The following is a 27,596-nucleotide window of genomic DNA, read 5'->3' as shown; positions in this document are numbered from 1 at the left end:
TCAATGATGCAACATAGAGTTTTTAGACCCTAGAATATGTTGTCTTGTATTTAGTTCCGGCTTGAGCAGAATGATATAACATTTGGGGAAGAATATACAGCCCAACAGTCCAGCGTTAGAGGTCAGGATGGCAAATATCTCCACGGCCACCATGTATTTGCCTTTGGTGCTGAGATAAGCCGGGATCATGGCTATCCAGACACTGCAGAACACCAGCATGCTGAAGGTGATGTACTTGGCCTCATTGAAACTGTCCGGTAATGTCCTGGCTAAGAAAGCTGTAATAAAACTAACAGCGGCCAGAATCCCCATATAACCCAGGACAGAGTAGAAGCAAAGATCTGACCCTTCATTACACTGAACTACCATCTTCTCCTTATAAGAGTGTGTGTCCAGCTCCTGGAAGGGGGGAGAGAGGGTCACCCAACTCATACAGATGACCCCCTGGACAGAGGAGCAGATCAGGAGCACACAGTTAGGGAGCGTTACTCCACTCCATCTGCTCCACACACTTCCAGGCTTGGTGGCTCTGAATGCCATGTAAACCATGATGGTCTTGGCCAACAATGAAGAGATGGATATTGAGAGTAGTATTCCAGTAGAGATCTGACGTAACCTGCAGGTTGTATCCACAGGATGACCGAGGAACAAGAAGACAGAGAGGAAGCTCAGCATGATGGAGACCAGGAGGACAAAGCTCAGGTTCTTGTTATTCGCTCTCACGATCGCCGTGTCACGTTGGGAAACAATAATAATAAGAATGAGAAGAGTCAGAATCCAGAAGAAAGTGGCTAAAGAGGAAAAAGCAATAGAAATGATGTCCTCAGTATAAGATAAATATTCCATCTCCTTCATCGCACACAATGTTCTGTTCTCATTTGACCAGGCGTCTTCTGGACATTTCCTGCAGTTCTCACTATCTGTAATAGAAAGTCTATGTGAGAGACGCTTATTCCTTGTGGTCACATGTGCTGCTCGTTCGGTGTCTCTATAAAATGAATAGATAATAACTGGTCAAGCAATTATATCACAGTAATGGTGCGTTTACACGTGACGATTATCGTACGAATTTGCGCGATAACGATCGAATTCAAACGATAATCGTACGTGTAAACGCAGCGAACGATCGAACGACGCACGATAAATCGTACGTTTTGATCTTTCATCAGGTCATCAAATCGTCGTTCATCGTACGCAAAAAATTCGCAAATCATTCCGTGTGAACAGTCGTTCGCCGATTTAACCAATGTGTGAGATAGGCTTAAACGATCGCAGTGCGAATATTCGTACCATATATCGTACCATCTAAACGCTGATCGTTATAAAAAAAAAATCGTAAATCCGACATCGCTAATCGTACGATCGGGCCAATAATCGTTAAGTGTAAACGCAGCATAAGACTTGGCTCTGGCCATTTTAGTGAACAGAGTATAGAAATAAAAGTTTTCTCCCTCACACTCAGGGATGGGACATCTTCAGTCCTCCAGCTGTTTCAAAAGTATAATATTCTTTTCCTTGCATGATGGGAACTAGTTTTTCAACAGGTGTATAGTCAAATATTCCCCATGCCTGCTCTAACCCCAATACAGAAATCTGGGCTTTGTTGCTCCATATTACAAGGTTGGGTCTGCAGAGTAGTCACTGACTGGTGGAGCTGACAAACAAGAGAGAAACAAATCTGTATAAAAAGACGTTATTATCTACCTGACACATTGGAGATTTCTCCTTCTGGACATTGGGTGCAGTCATAGCAGCATAAGTATATACTAGATGTTGTCACTTTTCTCTGTCCAGGTAAACAGCTTGCTGAGCATTGTGACCTGGGAACCTGAAAAAAAGACAAAAAAGTGTAGATCAATATATATAAATTGTGGGCCTAAATGTTAAAGTGGCCATGGATGTAAAGAACTGGCCATAATACTTCTTATTGTATTATTTAGAATGCCCATAGGTGGTGCGGCATACACAAGAGGAAAGTTGCAATGGGAGCTGATTTGTCTTGTAAGATACATTGTGCATTTGTACTGCCCGACAGGTTTCTGACAAAAAAATAAATAATAATAATAATAATAATAATATAAATAACAACAACAACTATAAGCTAATCTAAATAGGAATGATGGGTGTTCTAACAACTAGAGCAGGTTTCCTCCAGGTGAATAATTGCAAAATTAAAAATTTTCTTGTTAAAATAAAGAAAAAAGAAAAGAAAAGAATAGATAAATCTATGGCTAGTAATCATATCGTGATCAGCATTTGTTTTCCGAATGCCAGGGAGTTGCCATAAAAAAGACCGTTCTTGGCTCCTTGGGCTCGTCCTCTTTCCTATTTCATGGCTCCTGATGGAATGATGAAAAGATTCATTTTGTAATTCTACTGGCCCACAAAATAGCAATAACACGTCCGCATTAGGCTTTGTTCACACAACACACTTTTTTGGAAAACAACGGGCGTTCTTTTCTATCTGAGATCTTTTGGATAGGAGTTAAGGCAAACTACGGCCGGTCATACACTCACTGAAGCGAACAACGGCCACTGTTCACCAGCAGCCTAACAAATAACGCACAAAAAAAAGACTTGTTCACACAGAACGGACGTTGTTTTACCTTGTTTACAAGCTGTACTTTTTTTTTTTTTGTATAGCACGCTTCGCCTATCTGTATGTTTTTGAATGTGGGAGGAAACTGGAGTACCCGGAGGAAACCCACGCAAATAAGGAGAGAACATACAAACTCTTTGCAGATGTTGCCCTTGGTGGGATTTGAACACAGGACTCCAGCGCTGCAAGGCTACAATGCTAACCATTGAGCCACCGTGCTGCCCCCAAATGCATACGCGTTATCAGGTGCAAATCGTAAAATACGCAATAGCGAATCAATTGTATAACTTTAGCGTATCTTTTATTCGCCCGTGTGTATATTGGCAATGACGCATAAACTACTGTCTTTATTAATTACACTCTGCGATCACTGGCACACAGCAATCTATACATATATTAGCCCTAAAAAGGACTGTTGGGTCCTACTCGGTCAGCTCTCCCTCCCTACACTGACAATTTCCCAACATTCTAAGCCCTACTCGATCAGTTCTCCCTCCCTACACTGACAATTGCACAACATTCTAAGCCCTACTAGGTCAGCTCTCCCTCCCTACACTGACTAACTACCGCTGTGAATATTGCTGCCCAACCAAAATCAGATGCTGTCCCTCTGTAATGACCGGAGGTAGTGGATCCGCGTAGCCCACACAAGCGATGGCGGTAAAGCCGCACCAGGGAGCGGAGTCTAAGGGGCCGCTGGTCTTCACCAGAGCCCGCCGCAAGACAGGATGGACTTGCTGGGCAGGCGACCCCCAGGTTGCTACCCCTGGTGCAACTTGCTTGTGTTGGTGGCGAGGAGAGGTGAAGTACAAGGACGCAAGGCAGGAAGGTAGTCAGGGACAGGCAGAGAAGTCAGGGCAGGCGGCAGACAAGGACGAAGTCAGGTAACGTGAGCAAAGAACTGGTACACTGGAAATCACAGTAACTAGAGGAACGCTTTCTCTGATAGGCAATGTGCACTATAGATCCGTCAAGGGGAACAGGAAGGGGCTGAGCTTTATTGGGGCAGGAAACAGCCAGAACCAATAATAATGACGTGGTCACCATAAGGTACCGTAGAGCCGGCGCGCGCGCCCTAGGAGGCGTGGACGCGCACGTCGGCTCAGAGATGCCGGGACGATGCGGTGCAGAGACCAGGAGACAGGAGGCGAAGGGGAGACAGCTGCAGTAGCCCGGGGGGGACACGTGGGGGCTGCCGCAATGGACCGGGCGAGTAGAGCCGGGGACCGTGACACTGGAGGAGGAGCGGGCCGGCCGGTAAGAGCGGGCGGCCATGACACCCTGCTCGTTTCACTCTCCCTACTGAACGGCACAAGAATCAGGAAAGACTTTGAGAAAATTTTCCCCAGCATCGCGTTTTTATCACATTAATGTAAGGTACCTAAAGACGCTAATCGTACAACCAATCACAGTAATGAACATGGCTACTATATTACCTGTTGTGCCCTTCCTTCCCCACGCATTCATTGACTCTTTCAAATTGTTGGGAGGATCAATAGAAGGTTATGCCAGCTGGAGGTACAACCATGCAGGAAGATCCGGGACTTTTAGTGGCACTGGCGGCATCAGATAAACATCACTCCTTCAATGATGGGAGTAGTAGTACTTGATGTAAAATCAAAGCTTGATGTAAAATTAAAGTTTTATTGCAGGAATTACGCGTTTCAAGGCACAGCCTCTTCATCAGATTCGCAGATTCATCAGATTTGATGCAAATCTGATGAAGAGGCTGTGCCTTGAAACGCGTAATTCCTGCAATAAAACTTTAATTTTTACATCAAGCTTTGATTTTACATCAAGTACTACTACTCCCATCATTGAAGGAGTGATGTTTATCTGATGCCGTCAGCGCCACTAAAAGTCCCGGATCTTTCTGCACAGTTGTACCTCCAGCTGGAATATAACCTTCCATTGATTCTCCACCGGGATCTCCCGTCCCGCGGACTGGCTGCAAGAGGCTCGTTGTCTGATTATGCGATCGGCGGTGTCGGGCTTCTTGCACGACCACCCCAGGTGAGCGGCTCCAAAGCCACCATTTCTATTTGAATGTCCAGTTTGCAGTAACACACTATGTGCGCCCCCGGTGTTTTTAATCTCTCCAGTTTCAAATTGTTGGGAGGAAACTTATGCAACTGCATACTGTCAGCAACTTACCTGACCGCGCTCCAGCGATGTCTGCCCCGGCTGGAGCGCAGCGCCGTCACTCCGCCTCCGCCGGCCGGGGCCGAGTGACGTCACGGAGACCCGACGGCGTCCCTAGCGACCGGAGACGCCGTGGGGTCACGTGACTGGCTGTCGGCCGGCCGAGACACAGCTGAGTGGCATTGCGCTCAGGGTGAGTGGCTTTCAGTTCAGCCACTCTGCATGCAGCGGTGCAGCTGCTGTGTTTTGCTCATTAGGAGTCCGGACCAATTAGCTATGGTCCAGGACCCTCCCTCTGGTATATAGTTCAGAGCCACCCAGCAGTACATCGCTGGTTATTAGATCAGTTCATAGATCAGTTCTAGTCCCAGCTCTCCCTGTCCTTTTCCTGTTATCCCCGTCCTGATTCCTTTTGCTTGACTACTCGTGTTTTGACCTTTGCCTGGACTTAGACTATTCCTTGTTTTCCTGATTCTGTACCTAGTGCTAGTGTGCTAGTGTGGTTTGACCCGGATCGTTCATTACTCTCTATTGTGTTTGTCTGTCTGTATTGTTCTGTGTGTTCACTTACGCAGCGTAGGGAATGTCTTCGTGGTTGTCCGCGACCGCCTAGGGTCGATTGAGGCAAGCAGGCAGGTGACAGTGGGTGGGTTCAAACCTAGGGCTCATTGTCTTGTCGTGTCCGTATCACCTGATTCCTGACACATACATTCCGAGATAAACATTTGCCTGTTCAAAAATATTCTAAAATGATCATTATAACCTTTCCGATCAATGAACAAATTGTCCGTTATCGGCAAATACCAACAATCAGCGTCATGTTAGTACAAACATATGAGCATTTACGAACATGTTCACTCATCACTAATTCTGACAGGGAATTTAGTAATTTTTCTGCTATTTTCTCTAAGTACCCATGTTAGTACATTGTAACAAAAATCACTGGAGGGTCCCTTTGGTCGTCCCAGAGTTTTGAGGGTAGAATCCATCTTTCTAAGTACCTTTGGGCATGGGGCTGCAAGTTTAAAAGTTGTTTTTTAGGACAATAGCTGCATCACCTGCCGAACGAACCCCAGGACAGATCTTGGATTAAAAGCAGCTATCCGAAGTACAAGTGGTGGTGAGGTGGTGGGGGGCAGATTGTGGGTACAGAGTCGCTTTAAGGCCACTAATTAAAGCTGTTATCCAGATTAGAAAAACATGGCCACTATCTTCCAGAAACAGCATGACTCTTGTTTCAAGCTTGGGTGCGAAATTGCAACTCAGTTCCACTGAAGTGAATGGAACTTAATTGCAAAACCCCACCTGAATTGAAGACAAGAGCTCATGCTGTTTCTGGAAGAAATCGGCCATGTTTTTCTAATCTGGATATTTTTATTTTTATTTTTTAGAACCCATGGATGTAGAAAGCTTTCTGTATTCCTCAGAAATTAGGTGTCAACTGTATAAGACAATTGCTATTGGAAACAAGTAACGATAAGGAAACAATTGAATTAATATGTGAGGCCTTATTTCTCATATTAGAGAATTATAATACATGGAATTTACAGAGGCAGGAGATGGCCATGGGGACTCCAGGGGCTTGTAGGATGGAGACAGGAGACGGCCATGGGGACTCCAGGGGCTTGTAGGATGGAGACAGGAGATGGCCATAGGGACTCTAGGGGCTTGTAGGATGGAGACAGGAGACGGCCATGGGGACTCCAGGGGCTTGTAGGATGGAGACAGGAGATGGCCATGGGGACTCCAGGGGCTTGTAGGATGGAGACAGGAGATGGCCATGGGGACTCCAGGGGCTTGTAGGATGGAGACAGGAGATGGCCATGAGGACTCTAGGGGCTTGTAGGATGGAGACAGGAGATGGCCATAGGGACTCTAGGGGCTTGTAGGATGGAGACAGGAGATGGCCATAGGGACTCTAGGGGCTTGTAGGATGGAGACAGGAGATGGCCATGGGGACTCTAGAGGCTTGTATGTTGGAGGCAGGGGATGGCCATGGGGACTCTAGGGGCTTGTAGGTTGGAGACAGGAGATGGCCATGGGGACTCTAGGGGCTTGTAGGATGGAGACAGGAGATGGCCATGGGGACTCCAGGGGCTTGTAGGATGGAGACAGGAGACGGCCATGGGGACTCCAGGGGCTTGTAGGATGGAGACAGGAGATGGCCATGGGGACTCCAGGGGCTTGTAGGATGGAGACAGGAGATGGCCATGGGGACTCCAGGGGCTTGTAGGATGGAGACAGGAGATGGCCATGAGGACTCTAGGGGCTTGTAGGATGGAGACAGGAGATGGCCATAGGGACTCTAGGGGCTTGTAGGATGGAGACAGGAGATGGCCATAGGGACTCTAGGGGCTTGTAGGATGGAGACAGGAGATGGCCATGGGGACTCTAGAGGCTTGTATGTTGGAGGCAGGGGATGGCCATGGGGACTTTAGGGGCTTGTAGGTTGGAGACAGGAGATGGCCATGGGGACTCTAGGGGCTTGTAGGATGGAGACAGGAGATGGCCATGGGGACTCCAGGGGCTTGTAGGATGGAGACAGGAGATGGCCATGGGGACTTTAGGGGCTTGTAGGTTGGAGACAGGAGATGGCCATAGGGACTCTAGGGGCTTGTAGGATGGAGACGGGAGATGGCCAAAGGGACTCTAGGGGCTTGTAGGATGGAGACAGGAGATGGCCATGGGGACTCTAGGTTGGAGGCAGGGGACGGACATGGGGACTCCAGGGGCTTGTAGGTTGGAGACAGGAGATGGCCATGGGGACTCTATGGGATTGTAGGATGGAGACAGGAGATGGCCATGGGGACTCTAGGGGCTTGTAGGTTGGAGACAGGAGATGGCCGTAGGGACTCTAGGGGCTTGTAGGATGGAGACAGGAGATGGCCATGGGGACTCTAGGGGGTTGTAGGTTGGAGGCAGGGGACGGACATGGGGACTCCAGGGGCTTGTAGGTTGGAGACAGGAGATGGCCATGGGGACTCTATGGGCTTGTAGGTTGGAGGTAGGGGACGGACATGGGGACTCCAGGGGCTTGTAGGTTGGAGGCAGGGGATTGCCATGGGGACTCCAGGGGCTTGTAAGTTGGAGGCAGGGGACGGACTCCAGGGGCTTTTAGGTTGGAAAATTCATATTTAGCATTTTTAGAGAGAGAAATGGTGTTTTCTGTCAAAGACCCCTTTACCAAATCAGGAGATCTTTGTCCTTGTAAACCAGAAACAGATTGCTGATCTCAGGGAGACCAGCCAAACGATAACACTACCGGCTGCTAGTGGAAGCGCTCAATGCAGTGAAATCCTAGGTGCATTGCCCCCTGGGAAACATGAATATGCAAAAGAAGAGCCCGTGGAGCCTCATCAAAGAGTCTCAAAACACAGGACTAGCCAGATATCCTTCCGGAAAGGACCCAGCAGAGGGGTGGCTCCTATACGGAAACCACCAAAACCACCATATTAAGTTGCACTATAAGTCAATGTAATGACAAGGGAAAAACCAAGGCCTTGGCCTTGGTTTAACCCTCGTCATTACATTGACTTATAGGGACACTTAATATGGTGGTTTTGGTGGTTTTCTTACAGGAGCCACCCCTTGTAAATCAGGAGATTGCTTTCCTTGTGCTCTCAGGATTGGAGCTGGTTCTCAGACCTTGTGCAGATTATAACATAAATAGAGAACACGACTGCATTCTGTGATATAAGCATGGAGATAATCCAGGAACTCACCTCTTTTGGGTTATTTTTCCATATTATTCTTTGTTGACCAACCCAAAATCCCAAGCCATTCACAGAGCTTAGATTGTATCCTCCCACTGTGTTTAACGTTACGTTACGATAATTCCATGAAATGATATTGTAGATGTAATAACATAATTCTTTATCCCTTTTTCTGTTGAAACTTTTGCCTTCTCGAGATTTATTTGAACACATCATTTCTTCTAAAAAATTGTGAAACTGTCAAAAAATTGTAGGTTAAATCAGTAACGTCTAAATCTAGATATCTTCAGAAAACCACACAACCATACAAGAATCTCAATATGGATGAAAGTGGCCCCTACTGTGTCCAGTTCCCTCAACCACCAAGTACTGTCATTGTCTGGGAGTTTTTCATGCTGTGTCAAGTCCCCTACATACAGCGGAAGCGGAAATTTTGTAGGTTGAATCAATGCTATAAAGTCCCCTGAGCAGTTAGGGACATTAACAGAGTCTGAAGTTTCTGATTTATGGATGGTAAGTTAAAGTGTCACTGCCGATTGTAAAGGGGTGAATCCCTAGCGATGAGGAGAAATGTAGAGAAGCGAGCTGTATCAACTGGTACAATTTCGCTCAGAGCAAAACATCAATACGCATAAGGTATGGTTAGGAGCTCAATGAAGCCGCTCCGAGGTACCAGGGATGAAGAGCCAACAGCGTCTTGGGTCAGACCAGTAGGAAAGGAAGTATAAGGTAGAAGGTGAAGACCAGAGTCCGACCGCTTCTAAAACAGAGACTTCAAGTGCCTGGGGGCCACCATGCGTCTTTGTTTTACAAGGTGTTTGACTGCGCCCTTCACCTTCTACCTTGCACTGACTTTCCGACTGTCGTTTGTAAAATCATAGAGACATCTCAAAAGTTTTGATTGTTCTGAATCTGAGTGTTCTCCTGACCTGCACTGGTCAGGAGAACGAGCAGAGAAAAGACTTGCTGCAGCGCGGTCCACTCCTGCTCTGTGTTCTAAAAAAAAGAGCCAGTGGTTCAGGTGGCCAGAGGGCTCAGGAGCTCCTGACAACCTGCAGTTACTGGGCTCAGATCCTGACGCCATTATCAGCTGTGCAAACTCACTGATTCTACCTTAGTGAGTGGATGAAACTAATCACTCATGTAGCACTTTACCCGATCATAGAGAGAAGGGTTCACTTACTGCCAAATACATTTTCCAATGGACCAATGGGAAGGCCTTTTGATAATAATAATAATAATAATAATAATTATCTCCAAATTGGGACACAGTATTCCAGATGTGATGTCACTAGAGCTCTATACAGCAGGATCACAATCTCCATCTTCCCACTGGTTATACCATTATACAGTATGTACAGCCCAACGTATTGGGTACTCGGATATTCAATTGGGTACCTATATATATATATATTTTTTTTATATATACTGTATATACACACACATACACACACACACCAACATACCATTATATGTACACATCTCAGCATACCAATATATATATAGCCTGGTATACCATTATATATATATATATATATATATATATATATATATATATATATATACAGCCCAGCGTATTATTATATATACAGCCCGGTATACCATTATATATATATATATATATACAGTCCAGCGTATTATTATATATACAGTCCAGCATACCATTATATATACTGCCCAACATACCATCATATACACATATATGTACAGCCCAGCATACCACTATATATACAGCCCAGCATACCATTATATATACAGCCCGGTATACCATTATATATACAGCCCAGTATACCATTATATATATACATCCCAGCATACCATTATATATACAGCCCAGCATATCATTATATATATATATATATATATATATATATATAAATATATATATATATATATATATATATATATATATATATATATATATCCCAGCATACCATTATATATACAGCCCAGCATATCATTATATATATATATATATATAGTCCAAGAATTATATATAAATATATATATAAACCATTATATATAAACAGTCCAGCATACCATAATATATATATATATATATATATATATATATATATATATATATACACAGATATACAGCCCAGAATACCATTATATATAAAGCCCAGCATACCATTATGTATACAGCCCAGCATACCATTGTATATACAGTCTGGTATACCATTAGCTTTCCTTTCTGCCTGGTTGCACTAGTGACTCATTATGAGATGTCAGCAATCACTACCCATAGTCTATTTGCTTAACACGTTTCTTCCATCATGGAAAAGTTTCTCCACGTCATTGGGGGAGTTTTGGACTACACGCATGATTTCTTTTAGTTCTTGGTCCAAGTTATATCGACAAATGGATCAATTCATAGTAACTGATTACAAGCAAGCTGTCAGGGATAGAGCCGTGCCCCCGGTTCCTGCCTCTGCCGAGGTGCGTGGCTCAGCTGGGAGTAACGCCGACGGTGTCCTTCACGAAAGGTAGGGCCGGTTGCTAGGGGCGCGCCGACGGCGTCCTTAGCAACAGTCATGGAGTGGGCTAAACCTACCACTCTGAAAGAACTTCAGAGATTTATTGGTTTCTCAAACTTTTACAGAAAGTTTATCAGAAACTTTTCCCTTATTGCTAAACCACTGACCAATCTACCTAAGAAAGGTCCGAACCCAATTCCCTGGCATCCAGAGGCAGAAGTTGCTTTTACTCAACTTTTCCTCAGCTCCTGTATTGGTACACCCTGATTTGGAACTCCCATTTGTCATTGAGGTTGATGCATCTGACTCAGGAGTAGGAGCAGTATTATCTCAAGGTAGAGAACCATATACCAACATGCGCCCGGTGGCCTTTTTCTCCAGGAAATTCTCCAGTTCTGAACATATTTATGATGTCGGTAATATAATAGAGAACTATTAGCCATTAAATGGGCCCTGGAAGAATGAAGACATTTCCTGGAGGGGGCCCGGCACTAGATTACTGTCCATATCTGGAGGGGGCCCGGACCATAAAAACCTGCCATATCTGTTCAACGCCAAAAGACTTAACCCCCGACAAGTCCGCTGGGCACAGTTTTTTACCCGCTTTGATTTTGTGGTTACATATCGCCCGGGTAACAAGAATGTCAAGGCCGACGCCTTGTCCAGAAGTTTCGGAGATAGCAGAAGTACTGAGGAGAAATCTGAAACCATCCTAACCCCTGGTACAGTTCTTGCTAGCATGACTGTTGATCTTGCCAATGTCATCCTGAACTCTCAGGGGAATGCACCACCAGGTGTTCCTACTGGTAAATTATTTGTACCTCTAAACTTGATATTGGAGGTTCTGAGAGAGGTTTATACATCCAATCTAGCAGGTCATCCTGGGATTGCCGGTACAGGGGACTTGCTGTCCCGTTCCTGTTGGTGGCCCATGTGGCAAAAAGATGTGTCTGAGTATGTTAAGGCTTGTGAAACATGTGCTCGGGCTAAGGCCTTATGCACACGTTCAGTATTTTTTTCTGGTCCTGAAACAACCCGTGAGAAATTGCGGATTGGACATCCGTATTCCATCCGTATTCCATCCGTATTCCATCCGTATTTCCGTAATTCCATTTTTTTACTACTCAATGCACTCAATGCTTTTCAATGCACTTCATCCGGATTTTTTTGCGGAAATACGGATGCCAACATGTTACAATCCGTAAACAATCCGTAACCAATTGATTTCAATGAGAGGATCCGCAAAAAAAAATGGGTCCGCACCCGGTCCGCACTAGGACATGTCCTTTTTTTTTTACGGATTGATTTTCATCCATTTCTGCTACTGATCGTGTGAATAGCCCAATAGACTTCAATGTGCACTAACTCGGATCCGGAAATACGGATCCGTAAATTACGGAACGTGTGAATAAGGCCTAAGACCCCACGGTCACTACCATGCCCTTGCCTACTCGTCCGTGGTCCCATCTGTCGATGGATTTTGTTACTGATCTCCCCTCGTCACAAGGGAAAACTGTACTGTGGGTGATGGTCGACCGTTTTAGTAAAATATGTCATTTAGTGGCTTTGAAAAAACTACCTAAAGCTAAAACATTGGCTAGATTGTTTGTACGTCATATCCTCTGCTTGCATGGGGTTCCTACGAATATTGTCTCTGATCACGGGGTACCGTTTGTTTCTAGGTATTGGAAGGCGTTTTGTGAGCTTCTGGGGAATACCTTGTCATATTCGTCAGCATTCCATCCTGAGACTAATGGTCAGACAGAACGCACAAACCAGTCAGTCATCCAATATTTGAGATGTTATGTGTCTGACAATCAGGCTAAATGTTTAGAATACCTACCGATGGCAGAGTTTTTTTTCTAAATAATTATGTAAAGGCCTCTACCCAACAGACACCGTTCTTTTGTAATTATGCGTTTCATCCCAAATATTCCGTGTTACCCAATTCCGAAACACAATTTACGTCCATCAAACAATTGACAAAGAAACTGTGCACAGTGTGGGCAGAGAGTCTGGCAACTTTAACTGTCTCACAGGAACAATATACAAAATTCGCCAATCGTAAACTTAGTCCTGGACCTGGCTATGTCATAGGGAATAAAGTGTGGTTATTTACTAAAAATCTACACCTCCCTCCGCGTACCCTCTGCCAAGCTGGCTCCCAGGTTCATTGGTCCTTTCTCTATAATTGAAATCCATAATCACTTAGAGTACATCAAGTGTTCCACAAAAGTCTGCTGAAAAAATACATTCCTCCAGTGAGTACTCATTCTCCTCCCTCTCCGGGGGTGGTCCAAGGGGAGATTGAGTTTGAGATTGAACACGTCTTGGACTCCAGAAGGATGCTTAACTCAGTCCAGTATTTATTCCATTGGAAGGGTTATGGTCCAGAGGAGCGTACTTTGGTGTCAGCACGAGATTTCCATGCCCCTGATTTGCTTAGGAAATTTCATTTAAGGTTTCCTACCAAGCCTGGAGGTCCTCGTGAGGGTCCAGAGGCCCCTCCTCAGAGGGGGGGGTTCTGTCAGTAATCGAGCCACGCGCCCGGTTCCTGCCTCTGCCGAGGCACGCGACTCAGCTGGGAGTAATGCAGATGGCGTCCTTCACAACAGACAGGGGCGGTTGCTAGCCCCTAGCACCAATGGCGTCCCTAGCAGCCGTTCTGCACTTCTTGGTCTCAGGCCGCGCTCAGACGTCACTACGTTCTGCTGATGAGCGAACTGGTTGCTGGGGGCCCGCCAATCGCGTCCCCGACAATCAGCCTGCTATGTTTACTTTTGGTTTTGTATGTAGCCGGGGCTTCACCACCCCCAGTCGATCGGCATTAGGTGTACCCTTGATGCTGACTGACAGCTGACCTAGCCAGTTAGCTGTCAGAACCTAGGTTCCTGACCACTATAAATCCCAGCCCCTGGTTTTATCCTATTGCCTGTGATAGCGCCTTGAGCCTTGCCCTACCGTTCTCCTGACTGTTTGTTGTTGTGATTCTGATCTTTTGGATTTTGTACCCTGACTTTGCTTCCTGGATTCTGATTCTGTACCTTCGCTGCCCGTGTGTTGCTGACCTCGTATCCTGACCATTCTTTATTGTGTTGGTTTGTCTTGTCCTATTTTGTGTTGCACTTATTTAGTGTGAGGATTGTCAACCAGTTGTCCACTGTAACCTTAAGTACTGTTTGTGGCAAGTAGGTAGGGACAGCTGGGGCGGGTGCCAGTCTAGGGCTGCACTTGTCACGTGTCTTTCCAGTACCCTACCTGACACAAGCTTAGGTTATGCATGGGGGTCGAACAGGGTTATCCATTGCCACAAAAAATGACCTCTTTCTTTCAGAGACAACATGACTTTTGTCTCCATATTATCCCCATAGTCTCACCTTGTGTGTATACTGATGTATCTGATGGTCTGTAGACTGGTGGCCATTGAAATGTACATATGGTGTAAGGAATATTATCCCCATAGACTCACCTTGTGTGTATACTGATGTATCTGATGGTCCGTAGACTGATGGCCATGGGAGATGTACATATGGTGGGAGGAATATTATCCCCATAGACTCACCTTGTATGTATACTGATGTATCTGATGGTCCGTAGACTGATGGCCATGAGAGATGTACATATGGTGGAAGGAATATTATCCCCATAGACTCCTCACCTTGTGTGTATACTGATGTATCTGATTGTCTGTAGACTGGTGGCCATGAGAGATGAACATATGGTGGAAGGAATATTATCTCCATAGTCTCACCTTGTGTGGATGCTGATGTATCTGATGGTCTGTAGACTGATGGCCATGAGAGATGTACATATGGTGGAAGGAATATTATCCCCATAGACTCACCTTGTGTGTATACTGATATATCTGATGGTCTATAGACTGATGGCCATGAGAGATGTACATATGGTGGAAGGAATATTATCCCCATAGACTCACCTTGTGTGTATGATGATGTATCTGATGGTCTGTAGACTGATGGCCATGAGAGATTTACATATGGTGGGAGGAATATTATTCCCATAGACTCACCTTGTGTGTATGCTGATGTATCTGATGGTCTGTAGACGGATGGCCATGGGAGATGTACATATGGTGTAAGGAATATTATCTCCATAGACTCACCTTGTGTGTATGCTGATGTATCTCATGGTCTGTAGACTGGTGGCCATGAGAGATGTACATATGGTGGAAGGAATATTATCCCCATAGACTCCTCACCTTGTGTGTATACTGATGTATCTGATGGTCTGTAGACTGGTGGCCATGAGAGATGTACATATGGTGGAAGGAATATTATCTCCATAGTCTCACCTTGTGTGTATGCTGATGTATCTGATGGTCTGTAGACGGATGGCCATGAGAGATGTACATATGGTGTAAGGAATATTATCTCCATAGACTCACCTTGTGTGTATGCTGATGTATCTCATGGTCTGTAGACTGGTGGCCATGAGAGATGTACATATGGTGGGAGGAATATTATCCCCATAGACTCACCTTGTGTGTATACTGATGTATCTGATGGTCTGTAGACTGATGGCCATGAGAGATATACATATGGTGGAAGGAATATTATCCCCATAGACTCACCTTGTGTGTATGCTGATGTATCTGATGGTCTGTAGACGGATGGCCATGAGAGATGTACATATGGTGGGGGGAATATTATCCCCATAGACTCACCTTGTGTGTATGCTGATGTATCTGATGGTCTGTAGACTGGCCATGAGAGATGTACATATGGTGGAAGGTGTCAGCCAGGGAACGGACAGCCTGATATACTTGAAAAGTGTTCCCATTCAGTTGGAATCTAAGAATTTGTTCTATTGGTTCTGTTCCATTACATTTACGAAGAGATAATCCATAGAATTTTATAAACATTTCATCCTTTTCTTTTTTACCAGATAAACAATGGAAAAATACAATCCTGATATCTTCAAGGAGCATGTCTTTAGGATTCCTCAGGGGATTGAAACTTTGAAAGTAACTTTCCATCTCTGGAATATTTTCAAGTTTAAGTTGAAATAATAAACTAAGATTATATACCAGTGGCTGAGATGCAGCAAATCCAATGTGAGAAGAAAAGGTGGGATTAAGGATTAAAGTTCTGTCATACATCACAGACAGAGACAGATGAAAAAAACACAGCATACTGGAAGAAAGAGTTCCACAAAGTATAACAATCCGAGCAGAGGACTTCCTTATTATTTCTTTACTTCTTTCAATAATGTTGTCTTTTACCTGAGTGATGCATTTTATGACATAGGCCACACAGATGCCACGGCTGGTGAGGAGGTTCGTTAGCAGACGTGTTTCCCTTTCTCCAGCTTCATCATCAGAGGCTATGATTCCAACCCAAGTCCATCTAAAGTAGCTCAGAAAATGAGATATGACTGAATATGTTGTGTGGTCATCGGGAACAGTCCGGAAAAATGATGGGAACAGACGTCTTTCGCTCAGCATTGTGTCTGTGGCTCCGTAACTGATCTGTAAAATTTTTTATTAATAATAATAATAATAATAATAGTTATTAGAGATGAGTGAATCACTCGAAAATTCGTTTCGCGAAGTTTGCGAATTACATATAAACGAATTTCATTTAAAACAGTTAAACCATGGTAGCTACAATAGTGGGACTATTACAGAATGGTGAATTTTTCACCCCATGTTGCTGTGACAGTGTCAAAAGTAAAAAAAAAACCTGTTGATTTTTAAAAAATGTCAATCAGCCTGTCAATCATTCAATCTCCACCATGGACATCAGTGGATCAGCAGCATAAACTTATTTTTTTCCCAGGACAACGGTATACATTGCTAAATTAGCGGCGTCAAATGACGTCTGACGAACATTGGTAGCTCAGCAGCTTCAAGTTAAAAGGTCTTCATGGGCATCATTGGACGCCAGTGGATCAGTGGCATAAAATGAGTCTTTCTCACAGGACAGCATTAGACATTGTAAAGCGGAAGCCCCATCAAGGGCAATGTCTTAGCCCTAGAGGGCTCTAGAACTGACACTTTTTTTTTTGCAGACAACCTTAAGTTGGGGAAGATTGTCCCACTGTACTGAATGTTGTTTAAAAAAAAAAAAATGGCGGAAATGATGTCTTCCAAAACCTTAATGAATCTGGGCCTTTGGCTTTTTCCGAGACCTGCATAACTAATCGTCACCAGGTTAATGCTTTAACAAAGCGCATATCTCGTGTTGCAAACCATCTCTAGCTTAAATGAACAGGGAACGGGGAAACCCCTGATAGGGTATGGGAGTGACCGTCCCACCCTTGCTTTGGTCACTCCCAAAAAACCTTACGCTAATGGTGCATTTACATGTTTCTCCAGGGCTGCTGCATAAAACCAGCAGCGGATTGTTAGACCCGTCAGTACTATGTAGACTTTGGGAAATACGCAGTTGAACTAGGTAGTTCCGCACTGAACTTTGTTTTATCCGCCTGCCCCATAGTACTGACGGTGGCTGTAAAACGGCAGCCCATCCGCTACTGATTTTACTCAGCAGAAACTGAAAAGCGACTATTCATAGATAAATGCACTCTAAACAAGGCAAAGAACTTGCCTTTCAGCAACAGATAGCTGCTGGTAGTAGCTATTGAGGTTTCTTATATCACATTTAGAGGACATTAGCCTCTGTGATATATACCCCGTTAAGAACCACAAGAGCCATTAAAACGCCACACAACAATCACGTTATCAGTAACTATTGTTCGAGCTCTAAGTGTGCTTGTGATATCTCAAAAACCCAAAGAACAGTTATTGTCCAGTTACCATGCACATCCGGAAAAATGGGACACAAAGGGTAAGGTTCCTTGGCCAGGGTTGAAACCCCACCGCTAAGCTTAACAATAAGTGAAAGGCCCTCTTTATGAAATATAGTCGTGGGGATGTGTGTCTGGATAATAGTGTTTTGAGGCATGGGTTTCCAGATAGTTCTTTGGAAAAGAATTAAGCTGGTGTGGATAATATATGCCTGTGTTGACAATATTTGGGCAGGGCACTAATTTATTTATTTATTTATTTATAATATATGCCAATTAACTATGGGTATTTGTTACAGGATGATATTAAGAAATGTTTGACATAAGGGGTCAAACTTGAAATAAAAAAAATAAAATAAAACTTTGGGTGGGTGCATATCAATTAGATAGAGCCTGGCACCTGCCTGGGTGTTGACTTCTGGCTAATCTTTCAATCGTCAGGCGGGGGGTGGTGTAATCCACTCCTATCAAGGCTTGATTCATTTTTAGAAATATTAGCCTCTCTACACTGAGGCAAGACAGCCTGGTCCTCCTTGGGGTCACAATGGCCCCAGCGGCACTGAACACCCTCTCCGATACGACGCTGCTGGATGGGCATGACAGAATGGTGAGCGCGAAATCTGCCAGCTGTGACCAGATGTCTAGCTTTTCGGCCCAGAATTGCACCGGGTCTAAGACATTCAGGGGGATTCCAAGTAGAACTTAGCTTGGAATTTTAGCTGCTGCCTGATGTTATCTTCAGTGTGAGGCTGCCAGGTTTATTCTTCTGGGGGCTTCTGCCGGCCCTCACACTTGTGCTGATATTCAATATTGTAGACTGAGCAACGTCCTCCTGAGTGGTAGGGCATATAGGATGGTGTTGTTCCTGATAGGCGTCAACCGAACGACTTAGCAGTAGCTGATGGAGGAGTTAGTTCTTAGTGGAGGAAGTGTTCAGTTTAGACCCAGTATTCAGTGTGAGAGGACACAACAAACCAGTCTCTGCTGGAGTTATGACAGGGCCTGGCTTTGGCCTGACTGGGATAAAAGATAGCAGCTACTCATTTATTTATGCAAGTAACTAAGATCAGTATGCAGTGCTAGACTCTACCTAGAGGAGATAAGCCACCTAGGAACACCCTTGCCCATGCCAGGAACTTCTCAAAAAGTGCAGGTCAGTATCCTGAAGCAAAAGGAACTGACCCCAGTAGGACAAAGCTACTGAGTAAAGGTCTATATATCTTACTGCACAGACTGGGAAGCCTCGGAAGCCTGCTACACCAACATAACCAACGAATGAGGCTCATATTACCCACCTAGGACCGTTACGTCGCAACTAGGGGGCATAAGGCGGTTCAGAGCCACTATTGGCTTCTGTGAGTGCGAGTATTTCTTATCTCTTTTACTTATACACCTGTTCCGGCAGAGCACACTTAATACTTTGGGCAAGGCTTCTCTGGCAACACGTCTCCTCTTCTCTCTCTGCAAAGCACCTACTACTTTTATAAGCACTGGTTCTACCTTATTGTTACCACCAACATTCCGTGTCAAGATTTGCACTACTGCTATCTTATTTACTGTTTAACTTGAGTCATACCACAGTAAAGTATTATATTTTTTTTACAAAACGTGCAGGACTCTGGTCTACTCTGTCAGCATCTGCACTGACATACCACCGTATATAGTTTGCTAACCATGAGTGGCCATGGATAGCTGACGTATGCGCGTTGTTATGCATATTTGAAAAGTCCACCAAGAGGGTAAGCTGCGATGACGCCATAGTCTAAAAGAATCCCTCATCACTACAAGGGAAAACGTGCTGCATACAGAGAAGGCTGGGATGGGAGGAGGTGTAATGGACCTTGACACTCAGACCACACTTATGTCGGCTTCTCAGCAGCAATAGCAGGATTAACAGAAGGACGAGGAGGAGGATGTTGAACAGGAGGAGGAGGCTGTTGGTTACACTGGAGATGGTAGCACTCAAGTTGGGTCTGTTCCATTGGTTCAGCGTGGATGGGGCATAAAAGGTGGCGGAGCAGGAGGAAATGGAGAGTCATACTTCTAGTGTGGGCAGCAAAGTCATGGTTATATGGAGCTCAAGCAATACTGGATATTTACAAACCTTGACCTCTGGTATAAGGATAACCTCTCTTATTCCGGTAGAGGAGAGGAGCAATAGATGGAATACCAAAGAGAACTTATTCAGAACATGATGCAAATCTTCCTACCTAACATTGCTTGTGGCAAAGATAAAAGTTCCGCCCATAGTCTTGGAAAATCCAGCACGTCCAGAGTCAAAGGAACACTCAAAGGTGTGGGACACTTTCATGGCACCTCTTCGGGAAACTTACACCAATGTGGAGCCAATTTTGAGCAGGAGGGACAAGTGTTAACTTGTGTCAACAACTGTCTCTCTACGCCTTGGAGATGCTGGCCTGCTTTGCAATTGGTGTTCTCTCCAAGAACAAATTCAGCGCTGCCAGGGGCATTATCATGGATGAGCGCAGCTGCCTGTCAACTGACAGTGCTGGCAGGCTGTACTACTGGATTGACCCACAGTTTGCTTCTCCACCTGTGGAAAGCAGCAAAACATAAAGTGCCATGTGTCTGCTCAAGATCACTTCCTCCTCCTGTTTCTCCTCTTCAAGCACCGTATAAGTGGGCCATTAAATAAAAAATGTTTAAGGCTGGATGATAAAAGACACACACAATTTTTAGAGGGCTCACCTTAACCCCTAGATGACCCTGGACATACAGTTACGCCATGGAAGTCTGTCACCAGATGACCCTGGGCGTAACTGTACGTCCAGGGTGTTTCTCCTGCTATAAAGTGCGCTCCGGAGCGGAGCGTGCTTCATAGGAGGTGGGGGCCGGCTGCAGTAAGCAGCCAGCACCTCACCATTAATGACAGGCTGCAGGAAGTCCCCTGTCACTTACCGATTGGGACACACTGCTGGGGTCCTGATCATTGTATCGGTCTGCCGGAGGTCTCTTACCTTCCTCTGTGCGGTCCGATTGGCGATCTGCTCACTGAGCCTGCACAGGCAGGCTCAATCAGCAGAGCACCTATTACACTGATCAACGCTATGCCTATGGCATGCATAGCAAGGATCAGTGTATGAAATCAAACTAATGTGAAAGTCCCCCAAAGGGACTTAAAATGTGTAAAAAAAAAAAAAAGTAAAAATCACTATTACACTACCCCAAAACCCCTCCCCCAATAAAAGTTTAAATCACCCCCCTTTCCCATTATATAAATAAAACATATAAAAATAAATAAATCAATAAACATATAATATTACCGATTTGATGTTACATTATATATATAAAAAAAAAAGTGATTAAATTACCGATTTGATGTTACATTATATATATAAAAAAAAAAGTGATTAAAACATCCGATCTTCACAAATATGCTATCCCCATACATGACACCCCATACAGCCCCGTAGGTGAAAAACTAAAACCGCTATAAGCGTCACAATAGGCCAATTTTATTAATAATTAATTGCAAAAAAAAAAAAGATTTAATAAAAAAGAAAAAATACATAACATTTGAAAATCTGTGTAACCTGCATATGTTTGTGTTCGGGATGATGTATAGAATAATAGTATCTTGTCACTTTTACCATATAGTGCATGACGTAGACACAGGAACCCCCAAACGTTACCATATTGCATTCTTTTTTCCGATTTCACCAATTTATATCTTCATAAATAATAATTTTGGTATTCTGTCATACATGTTATGGTAAAATGAAAGACGCCATTACATAATACACCTATTCCTGTAAAAAAACAAGCCCTTACATGGCCTGTAGATTGAAAACTGAAAGTGCTAGAGCTCTTAGAAGGGGAGGAGGAAAAAACGAAAACACTAAGATCAAAATTTGCGCGGTCCACTGGGTCATTTTGGCCTGGTCCTCAAAGGGTTAAGGGCATCAAAATAATTTTTTAGAGGGCTCAGCCAAGGGCCTTAAAATAATCTTTTAGAGGGCCCACTTCACGGGCCTAAAAATTAATGTTTGTAGGGGCTACCTCAAGGGCCTAAAAATCATGTTTGTTGGGCACATCTCAAGGGCCTAAAAATTAATGTTTGTAGGACTCACCTCAAGGGCCGTAAAATAAACCTTAGAAGACCCGGACAATTTTCATTATTGCACTTTCGTATTTTCCTCCTCGTGAAAAAATTGTAAAACTTCTCAATAAAAATTCTTGGAAACGTTAATATAAAAGCGTCACTGCCGCTATAACTTTCAAAATCTAAATCAACAGTAGATGTAAAATAAAGCAAGTTTGCAATTTACATTTATTATTTATTTTTTAGTTATCATAGAGAACACGGCACTTCCTGTTTTCTGACAGTTTTTTTTCTTAAAAAACTGTCAGAAAACAAGAAGTCCTGTGTATCCGAGGAATTCTGAGTGCTCACAGACAGAAGGCAGTCATGTGATTGATGGACACATTGAACCGTGACTCTCTGTACTGGCTGGAATTCCTGTGTTTAGTCTGCTTTTTACAACTAACACAAGTCAGAAAATCTGCCTTCAGGAGACTGGACCTGGATACAGTAAGTATTACTGTTATATTGCTGCCTTCAGGAGACTGGACCTGGATAAAGTAAGTATAGCTGTTATATCGCTGCCTTCAGGAGACTGGACCTGGATACAGTAAGTACAGCTGTAATATAGCAGCCTTCAGGAGACCGGACCTGGATACAGTGAGTATAACTGTAATATAGCTGCCTTCAGGAGACTGGACCTGGATACAGTAAGTATTACTGTTATATTGCTGCCTCCAGGAGACTGAACCTGTATAAAGTAAGTATAGCTGTTATATAGCTGCCTTCAGGAGACTGGACCTAGATACAGTAAGTACAGCTGTAATATAGCAGCCTTCAGGATACCGGACCTGGATACAGTGAGTATAGCTGTTATATAGCTGCCTTCAGGAGACTGGACCTGGATACAGTAAGTATAATGGTAATATAGCTGCCTTCAGGAGACTGGACCTGGATACAGTAAGTATAATGGTAATATAGCTGCCTCCAGGAGACTGGACCTGGATAAAGTAAGTATAGCTGTTATATCGCTGCCTTCAGGAGACTGGACCTGGATACAGTAAGTACAGCTGTAATATAGCAGCCTTCAGGAGACCGGACCTGGATACAGTGAGTATAACTGTAATATAGCTGCCTTCAGGAGACTGGACCTGGATACAGTAAGTATTACTGTTATATTGCTGCCTCCAGGAGACTGAACCTGTATAAAGTAAGTATAGCTGTTATATAGCTGCCTTCAGGAGACTGGACCTAGATACAGTAAGTACAGCTGTAATATAGCAGCCTTCAGGATACCGGACCTGGATACAGTGAGTATAGCTGTTATATAGCTGCCTTCAGGAGACTGGACCTGGATACAGTAAGTATAATGGTAATATAGCTGCCTCCAGGAGACTGGACCTGGATTCAATAAGTATAGCTGTTATAAAGTTGCCTTCAGGAGACTGGACCTGGATTTCTGGTAAGTTCAGCTTTGTTTTACAGCATAATAACACAAAAATAATTAGGGGGACATTTATTAAGTCTGGCGTTTTCTGCGCCGGACTTAAAAATGCCCCCGCATCTCCTGCGCTATGGAGATTTATGTAGAGGCGGACTGCCTCTACATAAATCCAGTGCGAGCCGGTGCGCATGGCCGAAAACCTACGCCAGCTGAGTACTGGAGTAGGTTTTCAGTGTATCTTTAAAAAAAAAAAAAGATAAATCCCCCCCTCCCCGTTCTGCCCCCCACACCCCCTCCCCGCCCCCCCTCCCCCACACACGTACCTGGCGCAAAAAGCCGATTTGCCAATAAAATATTTGCAAATCGTCTCTTTACGCCGAAAAAAAAATAAAAATACGCTGGATGATACATGTCCCCCTTAATGTATATTGCAAACTTGCTTTATATTACATCTACTGTTGATTTAGATTTGAAAGCTATAACGACAGCGACACGTTAATGTTTTCAATATTAAGGGAGTACTTGGCTGACCGTAACCCTGATCTCCCTGATCCTTCTGCTCACTACAATGATTCAGTCTCAGAGCTGGAAACATGGCTACACCTGTCCTGCTACGCCTTGGAGGTGCTGGCCTGCCCTACCGCCAGCGTTCTCTTTGACAGGGCATTCAGCACAAGGATATTTTTGAAGGCCTTACCTCAAGGTCTTGAAACTCAATTTATGAAGCAATCCAAAAATTTAGTTTGATGCCTTAAAGTCAGCACTCACCTCAAGGGACCATAAGTATCCCAGATGGCTATAATCTTTTAACTACATTAAACAGCAAGAAGAATGACCATGTTACAAACCTGTGAGTAGGGATAGATCCCCAGGAGCTGGGCTATAGGTAAAGTGGTCGATGAGAAATGATCCCCAATAAATCCAACCACCTTCTTCTTCTTCCGAGTGCAGGAGTAGTTGGGGACAATGTGTCCGGGCCCAGATAATATCTGTAAAATGCTCTTTATGGCCTTCCTGGGATCTGCACAGGAGTCATAGATGTGATATCCCAGAGTCAGGTTTGGGAGAATAGAAAGATCATTATTGATTTCATCAACAGCGTAAAAGAAAGCCAATAAGTGCTGATAGTAATAGAAGATTGGACTGAAAAATAAGGAGATTAATTAACTGTCAAATGCAATATCAATTGATCTTGGCAAATAGAGGGTTAACAATTTACCATTCATTAATAATTGTGGTATAAACGGTAACTCACACACAATTTAAGTGGGTTTTCCAATCCTTAAAGCCATTGTCTAGTTTTAAAAGTCCTAAACCCTTCCACCCTGACTGTTCCGTATCACTGCTCGTCCTTGCAGTATTAACCTAAAACAGGATTAGTATTTAAAGTGATTTTCCAGATTACAAACTTATCCTCTTTCCACAGCATACAGCATAGACTGTGACGTCTGACTTCTGGGACGCCGTACAACCCCAAGAACAGTCACTCGAGTTACTAAGGGGAGTGAGTAGAGTTGATGAAACACTTACTGTAAATGCTCAAGTGTTCAACTGGAGTAACGAGTCCATTTGCAAAGAATGGGAGACTTGAACAACTAACAAGGTGCTCTTTACTCAAAAGTGAACCCCCTGGGGGCCAGACTGTTCTCTGTTGGGGAAGGGGGGAAGGGTTAGTTACGGCTCCAGTCCACAGGTCACAGTAGATGCTGCCATGTGCTCATAGTAATATTCTGCTCTATAGATACCCATCACTTCTCATCACTATTAGTTTTCCATAACTCTATTTATCTTAAATTGTTTCCAGAAAAGCAAACAAACAAAAAAATTATAGTTTGTAACCCAGTCCTAAGCCCCAGTGCCAAATCTCTACCGGACCACCCAACCATCTCATAAAATGACTGTACGCTGCATATGATCTACCTCTATGTATATAGGGATCTGTAGGATCACGGTAAGGAAGCTCAGCCTGGCATCACCACCCCATAGTCACACACCATCCCTCCTCTATCTCTATGTATATAGTGATCTGTAGGATTATGGTAAGGGAGCTCTGCCTGGCATCACCACCTCATAGTCACACACCATCCCTCCTCTATCTCTATGTATATAGTGATCTGTAGGATTATGGTAAGGGAGCTCTGCCTGGCATCACCACCTCATAGTCACACACCATCCCTCCTCTATCTCTATGTATATAGTGATCTGTAGGATTATGGTAAGGGAGCTCTGCCTGGCATCACCACCCCATAGTCACACACCATCCCTCCGCTATCTCTATGTATATAGTGATCTGTAGGATTATGGTAAGGGAGCTCTGCCTGGCATCACCACCCCATAGTCACACACCATCCCTCCTCTATCTCTATGTATATAGTGATCTGTAGGATTATGGTAAGGGAGCTCTGCCTGGCATCACCACCCCATAGTCACACACCATCCCTCCGCTATCTCTATGTATATAGTGATCTGTAGGATTATGGTAAGGGAGCTCTGCCTGGCATCACCATCCCATAGTCACACACCATCCCTCCGCTATCTCTATGTATATAGTGATCTGTAGGATTATGGTAAGGGAGCTCTGCCTGGCATCACCACCCCATAGTCACACACCATCCCTCCGCTATCTCTATGTATATAGTGATCTGTAGGATTATGGTAAGGGAGCTCTGCCTGGCATCACCACCCCATAGTCACACACCATCCCCCCTCTGGCTTCTGTATTGATCACATTGCTTCCTTCTATGGAGTAAATCTCCTCGGTGACCAGGATCTCTATATCATATATACATGCAGGGCTGTTAATGTGTGGTTTTCTTCACTGTCAGTTACTATATTGGGTATGTCCACGTTTTTTTTTTTTTCTTGTTTGTTTGTTTTGCCTTTTAATGGATCTCGTATTTACCAAATTTCTTCAATTTTTATTTCCATGCCGATTGTTGACTGGAAAACAATAAATAATAAATTCTCTGTGTCCGTTCACAGGACGATGCTGTAGATCTGTGTAGAGTTTTATCTAAACTGCAAAATATGAAAGGTCTCCTGGTTCACATTCTACAGTACCTGGACGATAATAATGTACCATAGAACATCCCCTCCAGCAGATTCACCATGGTACCTGATATCATATGTTCTGGCACTTACAGAAGACACATCATAGAACCTGGAGATATCCCATTCATATGAAAATCTGCAAGATTGTTAACAGTGACGACTCCTCCGACCATAATGTCTCCGTCCTGTACATATTCATAGTCCTCATACACTGATTGTATCTGGAGCCTACAGGCCGGTGCTGGAGACTGACTTTTCCATATACAAGATGTCACACACAGGAATAACACACAGAGGACAGGGGTCTTCATCACAGCAGATGGTTCCAATGATGAAGAAAATGTTGCGAGGTATAAGTTATCCATTGTACAATCTGGTGATATAACCCGGGCACACAGCATCCAGTGGTGACATGACTTAGTGTCACAGCAGCCTGAGCTTCGTCTTATATACACAGTTCTGCTTACTGTAAGACATGGTGTCCTAATATTACACTCAGGTCTCAAGTCAATTTTTCACTTAAAAAAAAATATACAATACAGAGAAGAAAATAAAATTGTAGAAAGATTTTGTTAACACTTGCAGAAACATAGTGAGAGTTTCTTTGTCTGGATCTTTCCTATGAAGTGGTTTAGGGGATGTCACAAAATGGGGAAAATATGTCGCTGAGTAGATTCCAGGGTGACTATCCCAAGAGGTTCATCATCTCCACAAGCGTGGGGTTAAGCGTGGCGTGTTTTCCTTACCTGCCACATAGAAATCCAAGGCTGGAAAGAGACAATGCTTCAGGCCCTTCTCAGCCTAATACTACCAGCCTGTTACTGCCCAGACCAACAGCCTCATTGTATGTCGCTTAGATTTTTCTGGTAATCCTAATGACAATGAGCATCAGTGTAAAAATTGTGCATGTGTGTGTGATAACCCAAGGGTTCTAGTTGTTATACGCAAAGGCTGGGTGTTGCGGTACTGCTGGAGCACTTGTCACAGACCTCAGAGTGGTATAAGCCTTCTCTAGGTCCGAGCACACGCCCTTTAAAGGAATGGTCCCACTGTCCCTGTAGTGTAGTTTGTAGGATAAGAAATCCACTGAGTCCAGAATAAACAGGATCATTTTTTTTAAAATCTTATAAATATTCTATAAGTTTTCCAAAGATCAAATTGTACATGCAGGCAACACATAACAAAAATTCCCCTTAACCCCTAGCTGCACCAGGACGGTACTTAACATCCTGATGCCGCAAAAAGGGTTTAGAGGGGGGTCGCTCGTCGCTCAAGCTATTAGCTGATCCCAGCTTGGCACTCTATTGCTTTCGGCTGCAGCAGCCAAAAGCAATAGAACACAGATCTCATGGCTCGA

General features: G+C 44.1%; 1 protein-coding gene across 1 annotated transcript; it reads right to left on the bottom strand.

Moving 5' to 3' along the window:
* LOC138789177 (vomeronasal type-2 receptor 26-like) lies at positions 1 to 26,412 on the bottom strand. Its single transcript, XM_069967782.1, has 6 exons — positions 26,330 to 26,412; positions 24,037 to 24,331; positions 16,177 to 16,422; positions 8,464 to 8,691; positions 1,705 to 1,828; positions 1 to 920 (listed from the first exon to the last, which is right to left on the bottom strand). The coding sequence occupies exons 1-6, from the start codon at positions 26,410 to 26,412 to the stop codon at positions 1 to 3; spliced, it is 1,896 nt and encodes a 631-aa protein (XP_069823883.1).
* Positions 26,413 to 27,596: the final 1,184 nt, after the last annotated feature.

Source organism: Dendropsophus ebraccatus, chromosome 4 (genome assembly GCF_027789765.1).
Source record: "Dendropsophus ebraccatus isolate aDenEbr1 chromosome 4, aDenEbr1.pat, whole genome shotgun sequence".
Taxonomy (NCBI): domain Eukaryota; kingdom Metazoa; phylum Chordata; class Amphibia; order Anura; family Hylidae; genus Dendropsophus; species Dendropsophus ebraccatus.
This window is presented reverse-complemented; position numbering and strand designations above follow the sequence as displayed.